This window comes from Odocoileus virginianus, chromosome 18 (genome assembly GCF_023699985.2).
Source record: "Odocoileus virginianus isolate 20LAN1187 ecotype Illinois chromosome 18, Ovbor_1.2, whole genome shotgun sequence".
Lineage (NCBI taxonomy): Eukaryota > Metazoa > Chordata > Mammalia > Artiodactyla > Cervidae > Odocoileus > Odocoileus virginianus.
In genome coordinates, this window is record NC_069691.1 from 15,969,316 (window position 1) to 15,996,145 (window position 26,830).

Consider the following 26,830-nt stretch of genomic DNA (forward strand, 5'->3'; position numbering starts at 1 on the left):
GTTCTCGGTTCACGTATTGCCTGGCTGGAGAATTTTGAGCATTACTTTACTAGCATGTGAGATGAGTGCAATTGTGCGGTAGTTTGAGCATTCTTTAGGATTTCCTTTCTTAGGGATTGGAATGAAAACTGAACTTTTCCAGTCCTGTGGCCACTGCTGAGTTTTCCAAATTTGCTGGCATATTGAGTGCAGCACTTTCACAGCATCATCTTTCAGAATTTGAAATAGCTCAACTGGAATTCCATCACATCCACTAGCTTTGTTCGTAGTGATGCTTTCTAAGGCCCACTTGACTTCACATTCCAGGATGTCTGACTCTAGGTGAGTGATCACACCATTGTGATTATCTGGCTCGTGAAGATCTTTTTTGTACAGTTCTTCTGTGTATTCTTGCCACCTCTTCTTAATATCTTCTGCTTCTGTTAGGTTCATACCATTTCTGTCCTTTATCGAACCCATCTTTGCCTGAAATGTTCCCTTCATATCTCTAGTTTTCTTGAAGAGATCTCTAGTCTTTCCCATTCTGTTGTTTTCCTCTATTTCTTTGCATAATAATGGTAGAAGTAGCCATATAATCATGGTATTTAGAGACATGAAGCTTGTTTTCAATTACCTATTGCTGTGGCTTAAATGTTCCTGACTTAAAATAACAATCATGCTATTATCTCTGATTATTATGTGGGATCATGGGCTCCACCGGGTGGTTATTCTGCCCCATGTGATGTCAGTGAGAGCTAAAGTCATTAGGTATCTGCCTACACTGAATAGCTCACACACATGGCTGGCAGCTGGTTTTGTCTGTTGTCTGGGAAGCTCAGCTGGAGCTGTCAAATACAGTGCCTTTGTTCTCTTCCATGTGTCTTGGTTACTTACAGCATGTCAGCTAGAGTCCAAGAATCAGAAAGCAGCAACTACCAGTCCCTTGAAAGTCTGCACTCAGAAGTCTGAGGACATCAGTTTTGCTACATTCTACTGATCAAAGCCAGTCATAAGGCCAGACAAGAGAGATAACCTCTGCCTCTTGATGGGAGCATGCATATACAGAGAGAGAAGGAACTGCTGGCAGCCACCTCTGGAGACTAGTGACCACACTTTCACCAGTGCTTCCTTGAAGAGTTTAGTGCTCAAGGCTAAATGTAGCAATTATCATCTCTGAGTTCGCAAAGGAAAGTGATATTCAGAGTCCTAGTTGATCTATCATTCAGAGAAGCAGCTTAGTAGAGTAGCTAAGACCATGAACTTTGATGTAAGACCTTGTCAGTTCAAACTCTGACTCATTATTACTTACCAGTTTGAACACGTTACTCGACTTCTCCATACCTCTTATTTTTCCCCCTTCATAGAATGTGGATGATGATGGAAGAAACTCATAGTGAGTAAATAAGTCAGACATATAAAACCCTTAAAATGGTGCCTGGTATGTAATAAACATCATATAAATATTTGCTATTAGTAGTGTTACTCTTAAGTTATAAGCTATTTAAACTCAATGAAGAGGAAAAAAAGAAAAATACCAGCATAGGTAAAAAGAATATAATCAAACTCTTTCCCCACACTTCTGTTCAGTTTCATTTACAGACAGATGCTCCACTAGCAGCAAGATGCCCTCTGTAACTTGTTACCTGGAACACCAGAGGGCACTTTGCCCCAAACTCTGATTACTACACTAGAGTGCGTTCTGATTGGCCTGGCCTGGGTCATATGCCCAGGTGTTTGTGGGTCTGTGAGGAGGTGAGAGTGGAGAAGAGAATCATCCCATTCATCATACAGTCTAATTGGATTGCACTGAATGGTAGAGAGAATGTTATCCAAAAGAAGAAAGCTGGACACAGAAACAAAAGGTCTTACAACAAATAAGAATCAACCAAAAAATACCTGCACGTTCATAGCAGCACTATTCACAACAACCTAAATGTCCATCAAGAAAATGTGGTACATGTATACAATGGAACATTACTCAGCCATAAAAAATAAAGAAAAAAATGCCATTTGCAGCAACATGAATGGACACAGAGATTATCATACTAAGTGAAGTAACTCAGAAAGAGACAAATACCAGGTTGGCCAAGAAGTTTGTTGGATTTTTCCACAGGGTGGTATGGAAAAACCAGAACAAACTTTTTGGCCAACTCAATACTGTATATCACTTACACGTGGAATCTAAAATATCACATAATGAACTTTCCATTTACAAAACAGAAACAGACTCACAGACATAGAGAAACATATTTGTAGTTTGCTAAGAGAGAAGGATGGATTGGGAGTTTGGGATTAGCAGATGCAGACTGTTATGTATAGAATGGATTAAATAACAAAGTCTTAATGTAGTATAGCACAGGGAACTATATTCAATAACAAAAAAGAATATGAAAAAGAACATATGTGGGTATATAAATACACACATATACATCTGAATATATATCTGAATCACTTTGCTCTACTGTAAAAATTAACACAACATTGTAAGTCAACTATATTTTGGTAAAATAATTCTTTAACAAAAGAAAGGAAATCAAGAATTGAATTCAGATGCTAACTAACATAAAAGGGGAAATCAACAGTAACACAATAATAGCAGGGGACCTTAACACCCCACTTTCGTCAATGAATAGATCATCCACACAGGAAATTAATAAGGAAACACAAGCCTTAAACCAGATGGCTTAATTGATATCTTCAGGACATTCCATTCCAAAACAGCAGAATACACTTTTTTCTCAAGTGCACATGAGACATTCTCCAAATCACATTAGCTGCTGTTCAGTCGCTCAGCATGTCTGACTCTTTACGACCCCATGAATTGCAGCACACCAGGCTTCCCTGTCCCTTACCATCTCCTGGAGTTTGCCCAAACCCATGTCCACTGGGTTAATGATACCATCCAATCATCTCATCCACTACTGCCCTCTTCTCCTCCTGCCCTCAGTCTTTCCCAGCATCGAGGTCTTTTCCAATTTCACCTCCTCACATCAGGTGGCCAAAGTATTGGACCTTCAGTTTCAGCAACAGTCCTCCCAATGAATATTCAGGGTTGATTTCCTTTAGGATTGACTGGTTTGATCTCCTTGCTGTCCAAGAGACTCTCAAGAGTCTTCTCAAACACCGCAACTGGAAGGCATCAATTCTTTGGTGTTCAGCCTTCTTTATGATCCAGCTCTCACATCCGTACATGACTAGTGGAAAACCCATAGTTTTGACTATACAGACCTTTGTTGGCAAAATGATATCTCTACTTTTTAATACACTATCTAGGTTTGTCATAGCTTTCCTTCCAAGGAGCAAGAGCCTTTTAATTTAATGGCTAAAGTCACTGTCCACAGTGATTTGGAGCCCAAGAAAAAAAGTCTATAACTGTTTCCATTTTTTATCCATCTATTTGCCATGAAGTAATGGGACCAGATGCCATGATCTTTGTTTGTTGAATGTTGAGTTTTAAGCCAGCTTTTTCACTCTCCTCTTTCACCTTCATCAAGAGGCTCTTTACTTGGGTCACAAATCAAGCCTCAGTAAATTTAAGAAAATTAAAATCATATCAAGCACACTTTCTAACCACAACTCTGTGTGCTTGCTGCTGTGGTTAGTCCCTCGGTTGTGTCTTGACTATTTGCAACTCTTTGGACTATAGCACGTCAGGTTCCTCTGTCAATGGAATTTCTCAGAGAAGAATACTAGAGTGGTTTGCCATTTTCCTTCTCCAGGGGATCTTCCTGACCCAGGGATCAAACCTGTGTCTCCTGTGTCACCTTCATTTCAGGCAGATTCTTTACCCTCTGAGTCACTGGGGAATGAGACTAGATACCAATTACAGGGAAAAAAATCAGTTAAAAAAAAAAACACATGGAGGCTGAACAGCACACTTCTAAATAACCGAGATGTCACTGAAAATATCAAAAAAAGAAATTTAAAAATACCTAGAAACAAAAGACAATGAAAACACAATGACCCAAAACCCATGTGCGCATGCCAGGTCCCTTCAGTCATGTCTGATTCTTTGTGACCCTACAGACTGTAGCTTGCCAAGATCTTCTCTCCATGGGATTTTCCAGGCAAGGATACTAGAGTGGTTTGCCATTTCCTCCTCTGGGGGAATCTTCTCGACCCAGGAACTGAACCTGCACCACTGAGGAAACCCATATCTTTTTGTAGATGACTTCCATGTAAAGTTCTCCAAAATTTTTCAATATATATCACTGAACTTCCAAAAACCTATGGGATATAGCAAAAGTAGTTCTAAGAGGGAAGTTTATAACAATATAAGCCTACCTCAAGAAATGAGATATATCTAAATGGAATATTTGTTGTTTTTGTTCACTCATTAAGTCGTGTCCAACTCTTTGCAACCCCATAGACTGCAGCATGCCAGGCCTTCCTGTCCCTCATCAACTCCTGGAGTTTACCCAAGTTCACGTCCACTGAATCAGTGATGCTATCCAACCATCTCACCTCTGCCACCCTCTTCTCCTTTAGCCTTCAACCTTTTCCAGCATCAAGGTCTCTTCTAAAGAGTCTTTTCCAGGCTCTTTGCATCAGGTGGCCAAAGTATTAGAGCTTCAGCTTCAGCAATAGTCCTTCCAATGAGTAATCAGGGTTGATTTCCCTTAGGATTGACTTGTTTGATCTCCTTGCTGTCCAAGGGGCTCTCAAGAGTATTCTCCAGCACCACAGTTCAAAAGCATCAATTCTTTAGCGTTCAGCCTTTTTTGTGATCCAACTCTCACATCTGTACATGACTATTCAAAAAAGCATAGCTTTGACTATATGGACCTTTGTCAGCAAAGTGGTCTCTGCTTTTTAATACTCTGCCTAGATTTGTCATAGCCTTCCTTCCAAGAAGCAAGAGTCTTCTAATTTCATGGCTGCAGGCAATTTCCACAGTGATTTTAAGTGAAAATCTATGACTGTTTCCAGTTTTTCCCCTTCTATTTGTCATGAAGTGATGTGACCAGATGCCATGATCTTAGTGTTTTGAATGTTGAGTTTTAAGCCAACTTTTTCACTCTGCTCCTTCACTCTCATCAAGAGGCTCTTTAGTTCCTCTTCACTTTCTGCCATTAGAGTGGTATCATCTATATATATTTCTCCCAGCAATCTTAATTCCAGCTTGTAACTCATCTATCCCAGCATTTCACAGGATGTACTCTGCTTATATGTTAAAAAACAGGGTGACAATATACAACCTTGTTGTACTCCTTTCCCAATTTTGAATCAGTCAGTTGTTCCATGTAAGGTTCTAACTTGCTTCCTGACCAGCATACAGGTTTCGTAGGAGACAGGTAAGATCGTCTAGTATTTCCATCTCTTTCAGAATTTTCCACAGTTTGTTGTGATCCACACAGTCAAAGGCTCTCATGTAGTGAATGAAACAGGTGTAGATGTTTTTTCTGTAATTCGCTTGCTTTCTCTATGATCCAGTGAATGTTGGCAATTTGATCTCTAGTTACTCTGCATTTTCTAAACCCAGCTTGTACATTTGGAAGTTCTTGGTTCATGCACTGCTGAAGCCTAGCTTGAAGGATTCTGAGCATAACTTCACTAGCATGGGAAGTGGGTGTTATTGTCCAGTAGTTTGAACATTCTTTAGCACTTCCCTTCTTTGGAATTGGGATGAAAACACTGACCTTTTCCAGTCCTGTGGCCACTGCTGGGTTTTTCAAACTTGCTGACATATTGAGTGCAACACTTTAACACCATCATCTTTTAGTATTTTAAATAGCTCAGCTGGAATTCCATCACCTCCACTAGTGTAATTGGTAGTAAGGCTTTCTGAGGTCACTTGACTTCACCCTCCAGAATATCTGTGTCTATGTGAGTGACCATACCACTGTGGTTATCCAGGCCATCAAGACAGAGTATTACTGTTTGTTATCACTGGAATGCAGAAGCAGGAAGCCAAGAAACACCTGGAGTAACAGGCAAATTTGGACTTGGAGTACAGAATGAAGCAGGGCAAAGGCAAATAGAGTTTTGCCAAGAGAATGCACAGGTCATAGCAAACACCCTCTTCCAACACAAGAGAAGACTCTACATGTGGATGTCACCAGATGGTCAACACTGAAATCAGATTGATTACATCCTTTGTAGCCAAAGATGGAGAAGCTCTATACAGTCACCAAAAACAAGACCGGGAGCTGACTGTGGCTCGGATCATGAACTCCTTATTGTCAAGTTCAGACTTAAATTGAAGAAAGTAGGGAAAACCACTAGACTATTCAGGTATTTGACCTAAATTCAGATTTGACCTAAATCAAATCCCTTATGATTATACAGTGGAAGTGAGAGATAGATTTAAGGGACTAGATCTGATAGAGTACCTGATGAACTATGGACAAAGGTAAGGAGAGGATGGGACAAATGGAGAGCGTAACATTGAAACATATACATGTTTATGTATATGTCTACTTTTCCATACATAAAGTAGATAGCTAATGGGAAGCTGCTGTATGACGTAGGGAGCTCGACTCTGCTCTGTGACAACACAGAGCGCCGGGATGGGGTGGAAGGTGGGAGGAAGGTTCAGACGGGAGGGTACAGATATATATACTTATGGCTGATTCACATTGTTGTATGGCAGAAAGCAACACAACACTGTAAGCAAATATCCTCCAATTTAAAATAATTTTTTTAATTAAAAAAAACAAAAGAATTCAATTCAGATCTGTCTCCCTCTCATTCCATAATCATTTCACCACACAACTCTCCTCTCCACATTTTCTTTGTTGTTATCCTCATCACCATCACCATCAGGCAATTTTAAACTTTTTTCTTGTAGAGAAATGTTCAACAACTTGGTGGTATTTTACCAAGAGACAAGCCATAATTCAAGTACCTGAGTAGGAAAAGAAAGTAAATGCCTCACACTTTGAGGGGAAAAAAGACCCTCCCGCTCTTCATATACAGTCCCTTTCCTCTGAAGAGCGCCAAGGGTTTTACAGATGTTAAATGCCCCAGTGAGAAGAGTGAATTGGGAGTTTAAACTGTGGCCTAAGCTTGCTACTACTGCTGTGAGGTAATCAGTGCACACATATATGGATAAGTGCTCTGTGCCAACAATGAAAGCTTAACTGTCTGAACTACTTTTTGGCCTCATTTAACTTGTCCATTTATGCAGCTATAGATGCTTTTCTCCTTTAGAAACATAAAATTTTAGAGCAGGAAAGGACTTTATAGATCATTTGGTTCAATCCTTTCATTTTCCAGATGGAAACAACTGGAGCTCAGAGAGGGTTATTAGCCAGCACAAGGTCACATAGGTAGGTAGGTTTAACACATGTCTGAAAGTAGAATCCGTGTCTCCTATTTTCCTATACCATGCCCTTTCTTAAAAACCACACTATGGCCAAAAAGCTACCCAGTGATCTAAAACACTACTGATTTCTTTCTTCTCCAGTCAGGTGGCTCACATAAATGTTTGGATAATTCTGGAAAAGAGACACATTTATCATAAAATTTCAACAATAAACACTAATCACTACCAACAGAAGGCAATGAAATTTGGCAAAAATGACAGGACACATTAGTTAGAGCTGACCTTATAAGAGATCTACCTTGCTTCTTCTCTACCCTCTAGTAGGTGATTAATACTTTTGGGCTGCCCTCAAACTGGCCCAGAAGCCCATGGATCTGCTTTTCACCCAGCAAATATGCTATGTTAGAATTGGCTTTTTCCTACTACAAAAAAAAAAAAAAAAAAAAAAAAAAAACCTTCTCCTGTGAACCATTATCCCAGGACCGTATATGGTTATGTACATAAATTTAAATAAGGGCTTCTGAGAAATAAGATCTTAAAATTATATTTATACCACATCTCTCAAAATTGGATTTGCTTTTAGGTTTGGTGATTGATTGTTCTGTCAATTTGGTTTCTGCTTTTTTGTTTGTTTAATGCTCACAGACACAGTCAAGACATTATATTGTACATGAAAAACATTACTTCTTAGAATAAATCTGCTACAACCGTCTGGTTCTATGGACAAATCATGTAATGATTTTGTATTGGATATCCAGGAGTCTTCTGAAAATGAGTTAGTTCTTCATCCCTCATAAAGAGTACTTTCACATTAAGTGAAAACTCCTTGAGGAGTCTTAAGAACAAGTTAGAAGAGCAAAGAAAGACCCTTAGATTAACTTGTTACAGCTTCATGTTTCTATCCACTTTTCCTATGTGCCTTAAAAGAAATGTGCCTCATTATTTTTCTAGACCTTTAGCCTCTCTATCCATGTAGTAAAAGTAATGTATGTTAGAGACCCCTAAACATGCAACTATATCCATCTGAGACCATAAGAGCACTGTTGACATCTTTGAACCTTCTTGACTCTCACCCCTTCCATCACTGGCCAATGCCAATTCCTTGGTTACTCACTGACGGAAATACAATCAACTCTCAAGAGAAGCAATAACTCTAGTTCTGGACAAGCTCACTCCAGCCTCAAGGCATATTAATCTCATTTTTAAAGTGTAAGTCATCAATATCACTTTTGGTCTCAACCTGACCATTCTATATATTGCAGTTGTTGAAAACTTATCTCCATCTGTGACGTGTGGAAGGAATTATTCACCAAGACCTTTTCTCTAGTTAAGGTCAGGAGTGATAAATTCAGTGATGTCAAACATTCTGGTTGTTCTGGTTTTCAATATGTTCCACTGGGATGTTTGCTGCCAGTTTAAGGAAGAGAGGCATTGTGTCTTCTTCACATTGGCTCAAAATAAAGTAGGTGGGCTACTGCTTTTGAGTTGCAAGAAAAGAAACAGATTGTCAAATGCTATCACAACATAATGAATGTTATCTAAAATTAAGATAAATGTATCTGACTAATGTCTCCTTAATAACAAAGCTATATATGTATTCTGATTTTTTTCCATCAAGGTAACCTGAAGTTTAAATTTACATTATGATTACAGCTTTTATTTTATAAGTTAAAGCACATTATTTTGGTCCATTGAGCAAACTCATTTTTATTCACTGCCTTTTAAAGTTGACATTTAACTTCTACAGCTGTACAGTTGGCAAGAAGCAAAAGAATATTTAATATTCAAGAGAGCAGATTCTACAACACCAGAACATTCTATTGTATAGAATGCCCTATAATTAGTGTACATTAACTGAAAGAAAGAATTACAAACGGAATTAGTGGAGGATGGTTGAAGGTACTCATGTATTCATTTCCTTGCTAATACTTGTGCATCAAATAAAACAAACAAGTAATTCTAGTAATTCAAACTAATAAAGAGCTGATTTTCTAAAAGACCATGTCTTTTAATGTATTTACCAAACTAACATTGAGAATAACTTTATTTCTTCAGGACTTAAAGTTGTAAAATCAAGTAAAACAGGAATTAGTTATACCCCTTTTCCAGTATAATTCACTGTTCAACATCAGAAATAGTTTGTTCATTCGAGAAATTAATTATATCTACAGTAGGTCAGGTTCTTTATCAGGACTGGGGAGAGCTGCAACAGCCTTTGCTTCAGAGCACTAAATTCAGTAAGAAAGGCAAATAAGAATGTAAGTAACAGCAACCTAACTGGATAGGGATAAAAGAAGTACATGGTACTATGAACACCCACAAGAGACCTGCCATGGGGGCTGGGAGTGGCAATAGGAAGGGAAGGTCCTTCAGAAGAGGTGACATTTCAGATGAGACTGAACGACTTCAAGGTTAAGATTGAATGTACACATTGAATCTTGCTTCCTCAAAAAGCTTCACTAAAATCAAATTAAAGAGATTCAAAAAATAAAAATAAACCCACAAGAACAAGAAGGACAGAAAAGGGAATATGAGAAATGAACTTTGAAAGCTCAAGAGAAGATGGACAAGTAGACTCTGACTTAGCAGAAAGCTGAACAAATCCTAAAGCAGCAAAGGAAGATTGGGGCAGAGCTATTTGAGAAGCATATAAACTCCAGGCAGGATCCTCCTCCACACCCCATTGCTGAATAACTGCCCCTTCCTTACTCCCTTACTTCATCAGGAAGCTAGAAATTTATTCACTTTAAAAGGTAAAACAGAAAGTCCTTGACCAACAACATGGTTCAGTGACCATACACAATGAAGGATTAACATGGATGTCCAAGCCAATTGCCCTGTTCACTCCAACACCACAGGTACTAGTCCTTTGCTCCCCAGATGGGCAATTTGGGGAACTTCCTCTGGGGAATGTGACCAGCCCATAAGGAAAGACTAAAATACTGATACCAGGGCTTCTGCAAAAAAAAAAAAAAAAAAGACACACTTAGATCCCTCTAGTGAAGCTCCAAATAAATAATCCTCACACAGAGGCTCTGAGCCTCATCTCTTAATTATGAGCAGGAATGCTTAGTCGCTCAGTCATGTCCAACTCTGCAACACCATGGACTGTAGCCCACTAAGCTCCACTGTCCACGGGGATTCTCCAGGCAAGAATACTGGAGTGGGTTACCACGCCCTCCTCCAGGGGATCTTCCCAACTCAGGGATTGAACCCAGGTCTCCCACATTGCAGGCACATTCTTTACCAGGTGAACCACCAGGGAAGCCCATGAGCAGAGAACCAAGAAGTAATTACCAAACATCTAAGGAAAGCTTCTAGAATGGAGATAGATACCAAACAAACAAAAGGCAAATTAATAAAAAGCATCTTAGAGAAAATAGATACTATGCATGGATAAAAATTTAGTAAAACTATTAGTAACATCCCCTAATATATATTTCAGTCATGAAACAAACAAACAAAAAAAAAGAAATCTATAAAAACAGAAGGATTCAGAAAATAAAAAGAGAACTCAATAGTAGGGTTGAAGACACAGAGAGTAAAGTAGACAGTAAAGACAAATATGAAATAGAGAGAAGACAAGAAAATTAGAAGACCAGGCCAGGCAAACCAACATCTAAATAAGGTATTTCCAAAAGTGAGAACAGAGAAAATGGAAGGTATAAATCATCAGTGAAATAAATGAAGAATATTTTCCTGAACTGAAAGACAGGAGTTTCTTGACCAAAAGTATTTGCCAAGTGGCTGGACCAGCAGGTCTGCTTAGCATTTAACATATATGCACAAATTACTGTTCTGTTTCATGTTTTAACCTACTTAGTCATCACAACTCTATAACTCTAGCCCCATTTTACAGACAAAGAAACCAAGGTACAAAATGGTTAAGCAATTATTACTAGCCCAAGTTCACACAGCTAGTAAGTGGCAGAGCCAGGATTTGAAAGTAGGTAATGTAGCCCTGAAGTTCACTACACAATACTACCATGCAGGAAGGGGCAGCATTGTGAAATTTTAGAAAATACTATAGACAGTTCCATTTGATTTTTTAAAAGCAGGAATATGTACTATTTTGATAGTGTATGCAGAGCCAAACAACTGACTAACAACCTGAGGGAAATTCCATGCAGACTTCTGTTCCTACCTCCAAACACAACTTCCTTCTGTCCAATAGTCTGTCCTACAAATTCCAATTACTTCAGAAACTCTAAATTCCTATTCCCCACCCCCAGCTCAACAATAACACTGCTCTACACTTGGGCTCACCTCCCTGCACTATAGCCAGGAAAAGTGACCTCAGTGAGTAAGTGATCCTCAGTTCTCATCTTCAGGAGCACAGAACCCCACTGGTTGCTAGTCAATCCTTGACAACAGATGCATAACATATTAATATTTTGCCCAGTTCTATCATTATTCGTGGCAGGACAGTAAGTCTGAAACTAGTCCTTGTATACCTGAAAGGATCTTTACTTGACTTGCACATTTAAATAATTATGGGTTCAAAATTCTTTTCCTTCAATACTTTAATATTATGCTCTTGCATCCAGTATTGCTGTTGGGAAACTAAGGTCAACCTGATTTTTATTATTTTGCCTTATATTTGCAACCATTTTCTTTATTTCCCTAAGTAATAAAGCTTTATATTTCTGTTCCATTGGTTTTCGATTCCTATTATATCTGTTCCATCAGGTCTATTTCATCTGGTAGAAGTTGACTACGTCTTTTCACTCTTCATGATGCTTTTGTTCTTTAGATGTGTCATGATATTTTTAAGACCAGGAATGCAGCTGTATTATTAATCAGATGATCAGCTGCCTCTGCTTTTGATGACTCTATAAATGGTCCATGAAAAGGGAGGCTCAGCTGGTGTCTGCACTGTGAGTGTAGGAGATACGAGTTGAGTGCTTCTGCTGTACTTCTCTGGGTTTAACTGCACTTACTTCCCCTGGCATTTCTTTCTCCTCAAGATATACTGCCCAGTTCCTCTATATCAGAGAATATTTTCTCCACTTGGAGTTGTAGGAGACAACTCAGGGTCAGCTTACAGCACTTTCCACTACCACTCTAAGCACACTCTGCAAAGTAGGTTAGCTCTAAAGCCAGACAAGTTCTCAAAGGAAGCAAAAACAACTAAATTGGCAGTGATGATATATACTCATATCTTCATAATACACGATCCAACACTTAGAATTTTTTCATGCTTATAATTACCTATATTTCATCACTTATATATATATATATATATATCATTATAGCAATTATGAAAGTTTGTCTTCTTTAGAAAGATGAGTAGAAAAGAAATATTTTTTCTGTAGTGACAAATCATGTTGTCTCCAAAAGCAATTTCTTTTATTAGTTAAAAACAATAGTAGTTTCTTCCTATACCGTTAATTCTCACTATTCACAGTAATGTTCTGGAAAGTCATTGTGAACACTGAATTAGAAAATCTTGAATGTATTAGGAGAAATACAGGGTTAGGTTCCTTCAAGCTCTGGTTACATTTTCATCAGCAAATTAATACATATTTTGGTTTCATGTGTGTTTCTGTTTAAAGACATTCTATTCAATATAGTTTATGCATTAACTTTGAGTATGGCCAGCAGTACTGTAACTCATGCCTGAAGGAAGTTTATCTATTTTCTGCATAAATCATATCATAGCCTTCTTGCCCTTAGGAACACTAAATAACATTTCAGCACTACACTTAGAAACCATTTCAAACAGCAAAATCACTAAAAAATCACCCCAAAAATGCAAAAAATACATGATTGTGAAAAGGACACTTGCATACACTCTGAAAACTGAAACAAGAAGGTAGCCTCACCTTGTTCCACCTCAGCGGGGAATGTGTGCTTTGGGAAGCTCACATTTTTTGCCACCATTAATGTCCTTATGCATATCCATTATTATCTGCAACAGCACCCTTAGTATTGACTTGGGGGTTATAAATCAGTTTTAGCAGTAAGAGAATTTACAAATATAGAATCTACAAATATTGGGTATTGACTAGTGTATTATTATTATTATTATTGTTTGCATATTGATGGGAAAAGTTTGTTAAAGGAAAGAAGTCTCATGCTAATTTTTGTGTATACACATGCACACAAACACATATATCACTATTCATATTATTTAAATGATAACCTACTTTTCTTCTAACAGTCTGATGGTATTAATAAATTGGAAAAAAACAAACACCACTTTTTTCAAGAAAGGAAGGAAACCTGTAAAATACCACATAAAGGACAGTTTGTTGACTTTTGTTCACCACTAATTTCTTCACCCGTGCAAACAAACCTTCTGAACCATTAAGAAACATTTTGTGCAATCTGCAGCAGTTTAGGGATTACGAACATTTTGCGCCAATCTGTTGGGTGTCTAGTAAAGAGAGCTCCAAAACCTGTGGCAGGCAATCCAGTGTCCCTGGAAACAAGATAACAACTTTTAGAAAACATGTCAAACTGACATTCACAAACTTTCAAAGCCAAACAAAACTAATTTGGGAGCTGAATTTTTATTATAAATTTTTAAAGGATTTCCATGTTTGCAAGTTTAATGAATTTTGCAAAATATTAATAAAATGTCTCAACAAGTAAATGGAAAATTTCAGCATTTCTGTCCAACAACCACAATACAAGAGGAAGTCTATGTCATGCATTTCCACAGAAAGGCACTAACTTTTAGCAGTAAATTGTAGAAATGGGTTTCAAATCTAGGTAGTCAGAACTATCACCAGAAAAAACATGTAAAGGGAAAAAGACCTCTAATTGGACCTATAATGTGCAGAGTTGGCTGGCAAACCACCAAGGGAAAGAGAATTCCAAACAGAGGGAGCAGCATGAACAGAAAGCATGGCAGCTTGAGATGTGGTGTCCCTGCTTGCTGTAGTCCAATAATGTGTAGCTGGGGTCAACCTACCTCCTTCACTGCTTATTTATAAGCCCTTTCCTGCAGATGCCTGTTCTAAGGAAAGGGCTGTATTAAGCATACCTTTCAATAATTCCAGAGTTCACAGTTTCCTCATTCAATAAAGCCTTGCTCTTTATTTTGGCCAGTTTCGTGTTTAAACAAACTTGTGCCATTTTTTCACGTGTTTCTGATATCCAAATCTGGAAAAAATAAAAAATCACATATAAAGAAAATAAATAGTTAAAAATTCTCAGTTACTAAAATATATTTCTGTTGAAGTACATTCTGATTTTAATTGTTGACTATTCATATTAAAAAATAAATGGCCCATAGCAGTCAATGATTTCATCATAAATATGTGAAAATGGCAATTCCTTACTATGTTTTGTTGGAACAAAAACCAGATTGGTTGTTTCTGTGAAATGGAAAGTACTTCATTCAACTAAATACTAACTCTTATTTGTTTCCTATTTCCTTCTCAAGGTTAGTATATTTTAACTTCTTTAAGTAAGAAAATGTAGCAGTCACTTTGTAAATCACACACGACTTTAGATACCATCATTATCATTGTTATCCATTCTCTATCACAGAGGATAATTCAATGAATTATCAATTATTACTATGAGAAAAACCTGATAATTATAGGATATACTCAAATCAATTGCAGAAGTATCATGGGTAATGTCTAGAGGATCTTAGGAATTAAAATGTATGCTGAAGATTCAGTGTTTTTCCCATTCAAAACTCTAGAAGATCACAAATATGGAGGTTCACAGCAGAGATTCAGAACTCACTACCACCAGGAGAACCAATTACTTGCTACAAATCTGAAGACAAGCTTCCCTAAGATATCCTATGAAGCCCTAGATCACATCAATTCCACTAGATTTTGTTCCAAAAAAAAAAAAGAGAGAGAGAGAGAAAGTACTGTTTAGAAATCTGAAGACTTCAACTGCAAGAGTATCCTAGAGCTAGAGTCAAATTCCTTTGGTCCATTTTTGTGAAGATTAAAGAGGCTCTGTAAAACTAAGAACCCACCCAATTCAAAGCAATTTTAACTATAGTCTCTGATCCTGGTTCCTTGGTCTACTCCATGACTTCTATGATTTCTGTCCCCTAAGACCTCAGCCTCCTGAATCACCAGCTTCCCAACCTAATTTCCCAGCTCTGACTCTTACACTTGTAACTCAACTGCTCTTCCTCAGAGATTCCAAGTTTCACAAATAAACAGCAAAGGACTCTGTATTGGGCTCCATATTTTACACTCTAATGAAAAATAAAGCATTATCTTTTAGGGAAAAAATTGCCAGGTATCATTTTGTTTTTAAGGTGTAAGTTTGGCCCAACAATTAATCTTAGATATGCTCTAATCATTTTTGACAGTAAATATTTCAATAAATTAATCAACAACATTGAAAATTATATAAAACAAAGGTACTGGCAAATTGAAATAATGAATAGTAAAAAGAAACAGATAATAGCATTAGTGGCTCTTAAGTTTATTGACTGCTTATTCTGTATCAGACACCATATTAAGCATTTTATATACATTAGCCCTCTAAAAACTTAAAGCAACCCTGAGTGTTATGTATTAATTATGGTGGCAGAAGGAAAAGAAAAATCATATGGGGGAATTGAAGAAAGTTTAATAGAGAATCTCCTTATAAAAGTGTGGCCAGAATTCAGACCAGCAAACAGTGATGAAGCACCCTGACAACAGCAATACTGGTGAGTCACAGGGTGGGGCAGTTATGGATCCAGATCTACAGTTGGAAAGAGAGGGTCACTTGGTAGTTGTGGCTTTCAGAACAGACACAGCGTTTTAGTCTGCTCAGGCCGTTGTTACAAATATCATAGACTGAGTGACTTATACACAATAGGAAATTATTTCTTAGAATTCTGAAGGCTGAGAAGGCCAAGATCAAGGCACTAGCAGTGACTGGTGAGAGTCTACTTTCTAGTTGATAGACAGCCCTCCTTTCACAGTCTTCACAAGGCAGAGTGGGGGAGAGCTCTTTGGTGTCTCTATTATTAGGGTATTAATCTCATTCATGAGGACTCCACTTTCATGAATTAAACGCCTCCCATATGCCCCATCTCTTAATTGCATCACACTGGGAGTTAGAATTTCAACACTTGAGTTTGAGAGGGACACGATCATTTAATCCATAGAAGACAGCCACTGCCAAAATAGCCTCTCAGGAGGAAAGCAAAGAAATGTCCAAGCCAGCTCTCCATCCACGGCTGTCAGTGCCTTCCATAGGCCAATTCCTGGCAATTCACAGGAAGCCAGAGGGCAAAAGGACTCACTGACATAATCCATAAAGGTCAGCCCCCTTGGTACATAGCAGGGTTGAGAAGGGTGGAGAGTAGATCTGGAGGGAGAAAGGAAGGACTCTTGGCTTATTTTATCTTCATTTTAAGGAGGGGAAAACTGCGGTTGAAAGGGATTAAGTAATGCTCATGTAAACCAAAGAGAAAAGAAGTTCCACAATTTAAAACAAGCAGTCTGACTCATTCAGTCATTCATCCATCCGTCCATATCTGTGAAATGCCAGGCATCCTACTAAGTTCTAGAGCTATATATATATATATATATATATATATATATATATATATAGTAGTAAATAAAACCCAGAGACTATACTGGCTGTAGCTTAGTGAGTTGCAATAAACCATGGAATAATGGCAATAACAATACCACATTGACCAGACACCATTCTAAATGTCTTCACATTAAATGCTCATGAAAACTCTATTCCCACTCTATACCCAAAGAAATAAACAGAAAATTGTAAACTGTTGACCAAAGTTACAACCTAGTAGGTGGTGGAGTCAACAATCAATGAGAAGCAAACTGTCAGCAGAGCCCACACTTATCCTCTGTGTCTCCCATATCAGAGGTAAATAGTATCCTCCAATATTAGACTTTCCTTTCTGTTATTCATCAATAATAGAACCCTCAAATTTTAGTTGGGCCCATGAGGTTTCAGACTACATTTCTAGCCTCCTTTATAACTAGAAATGACCAGTGACTGGTTCTGGACAATAGGCATAATGGAATTAATATATAAAACCTCCAGCTTCTGTTTCTCTTTCTATGGTATGGAATGTGGACATAATGACCAGTTTCCAGCAGCCATATTGGGTCTTCTGTAAGGGATGGCAGAGCAGAAAGCAAGAAGCAGTAGGTGTCTGACAATTTATCAAAATTTCATACCACTCCTGGCTTGTTATCCTCTAGACTTCTTTTTTTCATTTTTCATTTTTTTTATTGCTGTTAATTCAAGGAAAAAAGGTTGCATAAAATCCAATCTTTTCTAGAAATATAAGTGGCCTTTCCAGTACATAACATTTCAAATATCAAAGTATATGGTAAACATACAAATAAGGAGAAGGTAACATACCTCCTATATACAGTACAGTCTTTTAAATCATAAAATAAGCTCCATAAAGTACAACTGGTAAGTGATTCACAATGCGGTCCATACTTATCAAAACTCTCACTTCCACAATTCGACTGTAGCTTAACAATTAATTTAATATGGTCCAAAAATACCCAAATAAAATATATTTAATCAAAATAATTTCCTTTCATTGAACTTTCTTTTTAAATTAAAGCTTTCATCTACCCCTTCACCCCCCCCTTCCCCTTTTACTCCTACCCCTGAAAGAAGGTTTCAAAATGTACATTGGTGCTATAAATATAAACTCTACCTATGAAGCTTTACAGGAAGCTTCTTACTTCAAGTGTTTCCTTTTGTCTGGCAATCTGTTAGGTTTCTGAACCAAGGCCACATATTTAAGTTCCTCGGTGCAAACCAACGTGACCCCACAGAAACACCCACCGTCTCTGCTCTGTACTGAGGGTGGGGCACAGCAGACCCAACCCCAGGCCCTCACACCCACGGCTCAACGCCAGGGGCTGCTCAGTGCCGTCGACTTTTTATACACAAGAACAAAACCTTATGTGAACAGTCACTGTTGATTTTTGGTTTCTGTTGTGTGTAGGCAAACCTAATCCTACACCATCTTAATCTGAAAAATCACTTTGGTCTAGAAATGTTCATAACCTGACATAAGGGTGTATAATTTATAAAAACACTTCCATATGTTTAAAAGTCTTTTGGGCTTTATATATATGTATCACAAACTGGAGATTGGCAATTTGATATGTGCAATTAACATAGCACAAGCTTACAGGATAATCGCTAAAATTTCCATTTAATTTGCATAATAAAATATAGCTTGGGTAAAATGGTAATATAAAAAATATCTAATATGTATACAGGAAGTACACTTCATAATATCATTCTTATTCCCCATTTTCCTGAGCATCAATTTTTTAAGTCTCTATTTCTAATCTTCCAAAATGAACTCTTCTGTATGGCTACATTTAAGAAAAGCCAGTAGGTGTATGGAGAAGGCAATGGCACCCCACTCCAGTACTCTCGCCTGGACAATCCCATGGACTGACAATCCCATGGCTGCAGTCCATGGGGTCGCTAAGAGTCGACACAACTGAGCGACTTCCCTTTCACTTTTCACTTTCATGCATTGGAGAAGGAAATGGCAACTCACTCCAGTGTTCTTGCCTGGAGAATCCCAGGGACGGGGGAACCTGGTGGGCTGCCGTCTATGGGGTCGCGCAGAGTCGGACACGACTGAAGCGACTTAGTGGCAGCAGCAGCAGCAGCAGCAGTAGGTGTATAATCTGGGCAATGGGTACAGGGAAAGAGCAGGTCACTTAGGATTTCCCCTCAAGTTTCACATTTGAATGTAACCAGCCTATTTATGCTGAGGAAAACTTACCCCCTGGAGAATCTCTCTCAGCAAGATTCACTTTAAACGATGCCCAACAGGCATTTCTCTTTGGGTTCCTTATAGGGTCCCTGAAAGCATGCTCCTCTAACTCACACTGAAGAACTGAAGTGACTTAGCACACACGCACACAAGCAAATTGACACACATGAAATATTAGAAGCTAGTTTCTCTAAAAGCTAAATTAGGGCATGACTGTGCTCAACCGCTCAGTCGTGTCTGACATTTGCAGGCCCCATAGGCTGCAGGCCACAAGGCTCCTCTGTCCATGGAACTTTTTAGGTAAGAATACCTAAAGAGCAGGTTGTCTCTTCCTACTCCAGGGCATCTTCCCTACCCAAGGATCAAACCCACATCTCTCGGGCCGCCTGCACTGGCAGGGAGATTCTTTACCACTGACCCACCTGGGAAGCCATGTGGCATGACTATAGATACAGAAAAAGAGTTGCAAAGGAGAGTAATAGGATCAAAATGGCAGATACCTCCTTTCATTCATGTTCTAAGTGCCAAGAAATGATACTTGATAGAATTCCCAAGTCCATAGCTGAAGCATAAGACAAAGAAAGTACACTCAAGTTGGCCAAAACTTACACAGAATTCCTGAAACAGGAAAGTCAGATGCAATTGTACTGACATAGGAAAAGCCAAAATCCAGGAGAGCATGCTGGAACCTGTGGCATCAACTTCAAATTCAGAGATTATGGAGATAGAAAGCAAGAGAAGGCCTTGACTCAACAGTCCACTATCTCCAAACATCTTCCTTTTCCCTGGGTTAAGTGGTTCTCTTTCACTGACATTTAAAATTATTCCATTTATAAAGATTTGATCCATATGCATTTTTCAGGTAGTACTTAGATCTGAATGCAGCAAGCATCTATAAGACTGTAGTGCTCAAAATACTATTCTACTATGTCAATCAAAGAAAGAGAAAATACCTGAACCAATTAAGTAAATGACAATTTAATTTCTCAAATCCATTATAATTATACCCCTTTTAGGGTCTTTAATTTTTAAATGTTGTATTTTCATCCATCAAAACAGCTCGTATTTGAGACCTACTTAGTATTCATCTGTTCATAAAATGAATGTTAGCACACTTTTGTACTATTCATTTATTTGCCATTTTAAGTCCAAAATGACTGTGATGTTGTTAATACTAATCTAATATTAGCCTAATTTGCTCATCAGTGTTATCCTGTTCCAAAAATGCCTTGGCATTGATCCATTAGCTGTATAAGAAAAATCTGCTTGATAAAATCACTCAAGTTTCTGTTTGTCCCTTTCTATCTGACATTTCTCATCTTCTGTGACACAACATCAAATTTACTCTGTATTTAATCCCTCTGAGTTTATGGGATTCAATGTGCAACACTTCCTTAGAAGTGGTCTTACATAAGTGATTATGACAGGGGATCATAATCTGACATGACGTCCTTGGGTGAGGAACTTAAATGAAGAAACAATGATAGATGTACTCTTGATCATTTACTTTGCATGGAACTCCCTCTGTTATAGCTAAGTAATACCTCAATGAAGTCCAAACAAAATAACACAAACTACTGTAATTTAAAATACTACTTCCCATAATCATTTAGACTACTATTAACACAATCAGAAATTCCAGTGGCTTGAATGACTGCTCCCCTATGAACCTATGGCTCCATTTAGCTTCCTGAAGCCAGAGGGGTCATTGGGGTAGGAATTTGACTATGCTACCACTGAAACTTGGGTAGTATCTTTCCAGATTCCACCAACAGACAGTTCCTTTAAACATTCAGCTCAGGAGCTTCAGGTGGTCACCTCTACTGGGAAGCCATATTTTTCTTTGGCCACACCACCACACAGCTTGTGAGATCTTAGTGTCCCAACCAGGGAGTGAATCCAGGTTCCTTGGCAGTGAAATCACTGAGTCCTAACCACTGGACCACTAGAGAATTCCCTAGGAAGCCATCCTTGACCCTCTCCTCAACTTATTTCAGTTCAAGTGCTCTGCACAGCATCCTGACCTTGTTCCTGTCATATTATCCATCATACATACCACCACTGTGGTTGCATGCACCCACTACCCCCCAAAAGCCTGTGAGTTCCTGATGTACAGTGACCTTGCTTTGAATTATGTTTCTAACCCTAGCATTCATCATGATAACTTGGCATAACATTTCTTATCCCAGCACTTAACAAAATAATAGGAACTTAATACATGTTTGTGGAATATAGTCTTCCTTTCTTTCTTCCTTCTATAAATATTTATTGTGTACCCACTATGTGCCAGCCCTGGAGAAGGGAATGGCAACCCACTCCACTATTCTTGCCTGGAGAATCCCATGGCCTGGCAGGCTACAGTCTATGGGTCGCAAAGATTCAGACATGACTGAGTGACTAATACACACACACACACACACACAATGTGCCAGACATCATTAGAGGATATAGCAGAGAACAAAAAAGACCAACATCTGTTCTCCCATAAAGCTTGTATTCTAGTAGGAAGAGACAAATAACAGCTAACAAGTCTTAAATATGTCCAGTCATTGAAGTGCCATGAAGCAAATCAAAGTAAGGGAAGGGGATGGAGAGGGATGATGTGAATAGACTTCTATTTTATATACAAATGGGCAACTGGCTCATTGAACAAGTAGGTCTTATAAGTAGGTACAATCAGAAAACAAATCTATTCTTTCATTGCTGTCCATCCATAGTTACTTGAAAGGGATAATTCATTTTTATGGTCTTTGCTGAAATATAGGACATGCTTCAGGACTTTTCTGGTCACTGAGATAATATAAAAACCTTTGGCTACTTCTGTCCCAAGAACAGTTTTACTGAATAAGTAAAATGCCCAGTCCCATGTACCAGCCAAAATTTCATTTAAAATGAGAGGTTATCAAGAAGCATGTTTCAGTCTGGTCTGCTTCAGCTGACTTCTTCCCAATTGTGCCCCTTGGAATTCTTCCCTAAACCCCAACTCCTTCTGGCTCCTTGAGGGTTTAAGATGAGGGTGAGAAGACATGAGGAAGGAGAGAAGCAAATGTGGGAAAAGTGGACATCTACTCTTGGTTTGGCTTTCTTTGCATTTGCCTGTGTCTGACCCTCTGAAGGATGGTTCAAAATTTTCTTGCAGGGTTCTAACAGAAGCTGAGATCCCTTCTGGGGACATCCAGCGGTGTGTTATATGATACAGGATGCCAATCTCTGCACTTAGATGTCCTGGCTCAGCTCATGGGAATACAGTCAATCCCTCTCCCATTCCTACATGAGATGCTCTTGGGCAGGCACTAAAATGGCTCTCTGTCATCTTTCTCTTCTACATGGCCCATATCTCATCTCCCAAAGCTGCATCTGGGCCTAATTACTCACTTATCTTTGTCCCACCACTGATGAGTATGTAGTTAATTCCCTTCTTGCTGCTCTGCTGCTTTAGATAGATTACCAGAGCCTCATATCTGTAACTTAGTTTTGCAGATTAGACTTATAGCACACCTTTTTCAAAATCCTGTCTCTATTTTCAAACTGAATTTTGGCTTTGCTGCAGGTTGGGAAGTGGACCCAAGTTCATTCAGTAACATTCCTATCTAACACACACTGTAAACCTGGTAGGACAAGGTTTCAATTCTCTATTAAACCCGAGATTTAACTGCTACAATGCATGGAATATAAGGAATGAATGTTTGAGGTTCCTACTCCTTATATTTCACTTCATCTCACTTCCTCCCACAATCTAGAGACCAAGAGCACTTTCATTTAGGAATTAAAAATAAATGTGTTTAATGGTCAGAGATGCTAAGTGCATGCCAGAGACAATGCCTGCATTGTACACCTTGAGCTCATTTCTCACCATGCTCAAGAAAGCAAGGGCAAGCTGGATTTGGAGAAGTGGCAATGGGTGGTTATTTTCTGAGTTAGGCATTATACTCAAGAGACCCATTCATGTGCTGGCTAATGACCAATTAGGCAGCCTGGTGCAAAGGCAAGAAGGCAGGGTGGAAACCAGGGAAACTGGCAGAATACCCCTGAGATTTAAGCTGTGGGACTAAAGGAGGACAAAGCAGAGAGAAATAGAGATGCTGAGAATGTGTGTGTGTATCAGATAGAGAGGAAAAAGAGGGAGGGAAAGAGGGGGAGAAAAAAAAGAGAGCGAGGGAGAGAGGAGACTTGCTTTAGAGCTGTCTTGGTTCCGGTAAGTGTTCCTGTTCCATATCCAGGCAGCTGCATCTTTATAATAAATTCCCATTTTCAGGCTATGTTTATTAGTCTCTGTCTATGATAACTATAAAAGGAATGGGGAACAGCATGGGTTCTGCTAAGCTAATTTATTCCCATCATCTTGCAGAACAGAGAATTTTCTAGAGCCATTCTCAATGGTAGAATTATGGATCTTCCTAGGCTTACACTTTTTTAAAGTAGCCCAGCCTTTGAGGGGCAGGATGTGATCCAAACCCAGACTTCTCAACACATTCACATCTGTCTGTGAAATTACCAACTCTTCAGGCCCCAAGGCCAAACTAAGAAGTTGAACTGAGCCGTCAACTAGTCCCAAATCTCTTGACACTGTAGGACAGAATTTGGGAGACTCTGGGGAGTTGAGTTCCTGCCTCACACTGATTGAGCAAACACCTAAATAGTTTGAGAAAGAAGAATGGACTGGAGGAATCAACCTTCCTGACTTCAGATTATACCACAAAATTACAATCATCAAGACAGTATGGTACTGGCACAAGAACAGACCAATGGAATAAAATAGACAGCCCAGAAATAAGCCCATGCACCTATGGGTACCTTATTTTTGACAAAGGAGGCACAAATATATAATGGGGCAAAGACAGCCTCTTCAATAAATGGTGCTGGGAAAACTGGACAGCTACATGTAAAAGAATGAAATTAGAACACTTCCTAATACCATACACAAAGATAAACTCAAAATAGATTAAAGACCTAAATGTAAGACCAGAAACTATAAAACTCTAAGAGGAAAACATAGGCAGAATGCTCGATGACATAAATCAAAGAAAGATCCTCTATGACCCACCTCCTAGAGTAATGTAAATAAAAACAAAAGTAAACAAGTGGGACCTGATTAAACTTAAAAGTTTTTCACAGCAAAGGAAACTAAAATCAAGGTGAAAAGACAACCCTCAGAATGGGACAAAATAATAGCAAATGACAAAATAGAATAGCAAATGACAAACAACTGACAAAGGATTAATTTCCAAAATACACAAGCAGCTCATACAACTCAATACCAGAAAAACAAACAACCCAGTCAAAAAGTGGGAAAAAGACCTAAACAGACATTTCTCCAAAGAATACATACAGATGGCTAACAAACACATGAAAAGATGCCCAACATCACTCATTTTAGAGAAATGCAAATCAAAACCACAATGAGATATTACCTCACATCAGTCAGAATGGCCATCATCAAAAAGTCTACAAACAATAAATGCTGGAGAGGGTGTGGAGAAAAGGGAATGCTCTTGCACTCTTGGTGGGAATGTAAATTGATACAACCACTATGGAAGACAGTATGGAAATTCCTTAAAAAACTATGAATAAAACCACCATATGACCCAGCAATCCCACTCCTAGGCATATACCCAAGGAAACCAGGGTGGAAAAAGACACATGTATCCCATTGTTCATTGCAGCACTATTTACAATAGCTAGAACATGGAAGCAACCTAGATGCCCATTGACAGATGAATGGATAAAGAAGTTGTGGTACATATACACAATGGAATATTGTGTATTCCATAAAAAGCCATAAAAGGAATGCATTTGAGTCAGTTCTGATGAGGTCGACGAACCTAGAACCTATTATACAGAGTGAAGTGAGTCAGAAAGAGAAAGATAAATATTGTATTCTAACGCACATATACGGAATCTATAAAAATGATTCTGAAGAATTTATTTACAGGGAAACACTGGAGAAGCAGACATAGAGAATAGACATATGGACATGGGAAGAGGGGAGGAGAGGGTGAGATGTATGGAAAGAGTAACATGGAAACTAACATTACCACATGTAAAATAGATAGCCAATGGGAAACTTGCTATATGGCTCAGGAAACTCAAACAGGGCTCTGTATCAACCTAGATGGGTGGGATGGGGAAGGAGATGGGACGGAGGTTCAAAAGGGAGGGAATATATGTATACCTATGGCTGATTCATGTTGAGGTTTGACAGAAAACAGAAAAAAATCTGTAAAGCAAGTATCCTTCAATAAAAAAAAATTAAAAATAAAGTAGGAAAAAAAAGACCCAGCACAGCCAATAAATAAATAAATAAATAAAATTCTCTTTCAAAGAAAGAAAGGGAAAAAAAGACACCTAAATAGCCATGGAGTAATCCATCCACAACAATTCAAACAGGAAGTACTTATGCAACAAATCCTCCTTTAGTAACTTGGTCGTACAAATGTTATAGGAAATAATAGCATGTTTAAATTACTTACAACTCTGTCACCTTAAGTACAAAAGATATGAAATCAAAGAAATGGGTTCAAACTCTCACTCTTTCACTCCCTGGCTTGGTGACTTTGAGTAAGTCATTCAATATCTAGGAGTTTCTCTGCACTTGTAAAATAGCAATAATAATACCTACTTCACAGGGTGATGATGAAGGTTAGAGGAGACATCTAGCAAGGTATCATAACAGCAGTAAAAATTTCTTGAGCATTCGCTATGTGCCAGGCACTGAGTTAAGCACTTTATTTGCTTTATTTACCCAGTAACCTTATGAAGTGCTCCCACCTTACAGGTAAGGTCACTGAGGCAAACAGTGGCTAAGCCACCTGCCTAAGTAACTAACACATCTAAGAGGAGCCCTGAGAAAGTGCTCCTCCCTCTACTTTTTCATGTTTCACTAGAAGGAAGATTTGGACTTAGAGAAATTAGTGGTTACTACTTACTAGGGGTTCACTGGTTCCAAGTCGATGATATGTTGAATTACATAGTTTTTTCACTTCTTCAGGACCCTCTATATCATAATCTTTGGGATAACTTTCTCTGTCACGGTGCCTTAAGAAGAAAATTAGAATCTGTTAAATGACAAAGCTTATTTATCATATATTTCATTTAAATATTTTAAAAATAATGCAATGAAAGTTTACTATATTTCTGATATTGTTCTAATGATAAATTTACTGGACTTGGGACATATATTGCCCATCTCTTTTCAGGTAATACTGAGGCTACTCCCTAAAAACAATTTAGCATACATGATAAAACTAATGATAAAAAACAATACTTTTCCAACACAGTGATTATTCAGTGACTCCAGTGAAGTGAATCTTATTTAATAATGTAAATTAATTACTCAAAGTAAGAATTAAAACAAGACATGGTAATATCTTAGAAAGGCAACTTACCACTTTAGAAATTGTTCTACCATGAGTTTTAATTACAATTCTTTTCAAAACAAGAGACAGTAAAATATTTACTCATACGGATTTATAACATGTGGTCCCTGCTTCTAAAGAGGGTGTAAAGGAAATTAACAGTTAAACATAACAGTTCTTAAAACATGTAGATGAAAGAGGAAACGTATTCTGAACATTTTGACTAAAACAGAGTTTGAAAATAATAATAAAGGAAACGTCTGGGGATAAGGAAGGAAAGAGGAGGTGAAGTGGCCCACAACAGAAGGAGCAATTTTCACAAAGTTTCTCAGGTGAGATAAAGGAAACTGAACCCAAACACCCATCAAAAGAGGTTTGCTTTTTTATCGAGAGATATGGAACTAGGACTATGTGAGGGACATGGAGGTACCCTGGAACTTATCCATCCATCCACCTATCTGCTCATTCATTCAGGAAATATTTTAAATACCTATTACATGCCAAGCATTCTGTTAG

General features: G+C 38.3%; 1 protein-coding gene across 8 annotated transcripts in view; it reads right to left on the reverse strand.

The window, feature by feature from the left end:
• The window catches only part of CFAP95 (cilia and flagella associated protein 95), a 120,182-nt gene that overhangs the window by 38,259 nt on the left and 55,093 nt on the right, over window positions 1-26,830 (reverse strand). For 7 of the 8 annotated variants that reach the window (XM_070480369.1, XM_070480374.1, XM_070480370.1 and 4 more), the window contains 3 exons: window positions 25,886-25,994; window positions 14,238-14,356; window positions 13,602-13,670 (listed from right to left, as the gene is read on the reverse strand). In XM_070480369.1, coding sequence (XP_070336470.1) covers window positions 13,602-13,670; window positions 14,238-14,356; window positions 25,886-25,994 — 297 coding nt within the window. Of the gene's footprint in view, window positions 1-872; window positions 8,721-13,601; window positions 13,671-14,237; window positions 14,357-25,885; window positions 25,995-26,830 lie in introns of those variants that run through there. The other variant, XM_070480373.1, reaches the window with a different exon arrangement.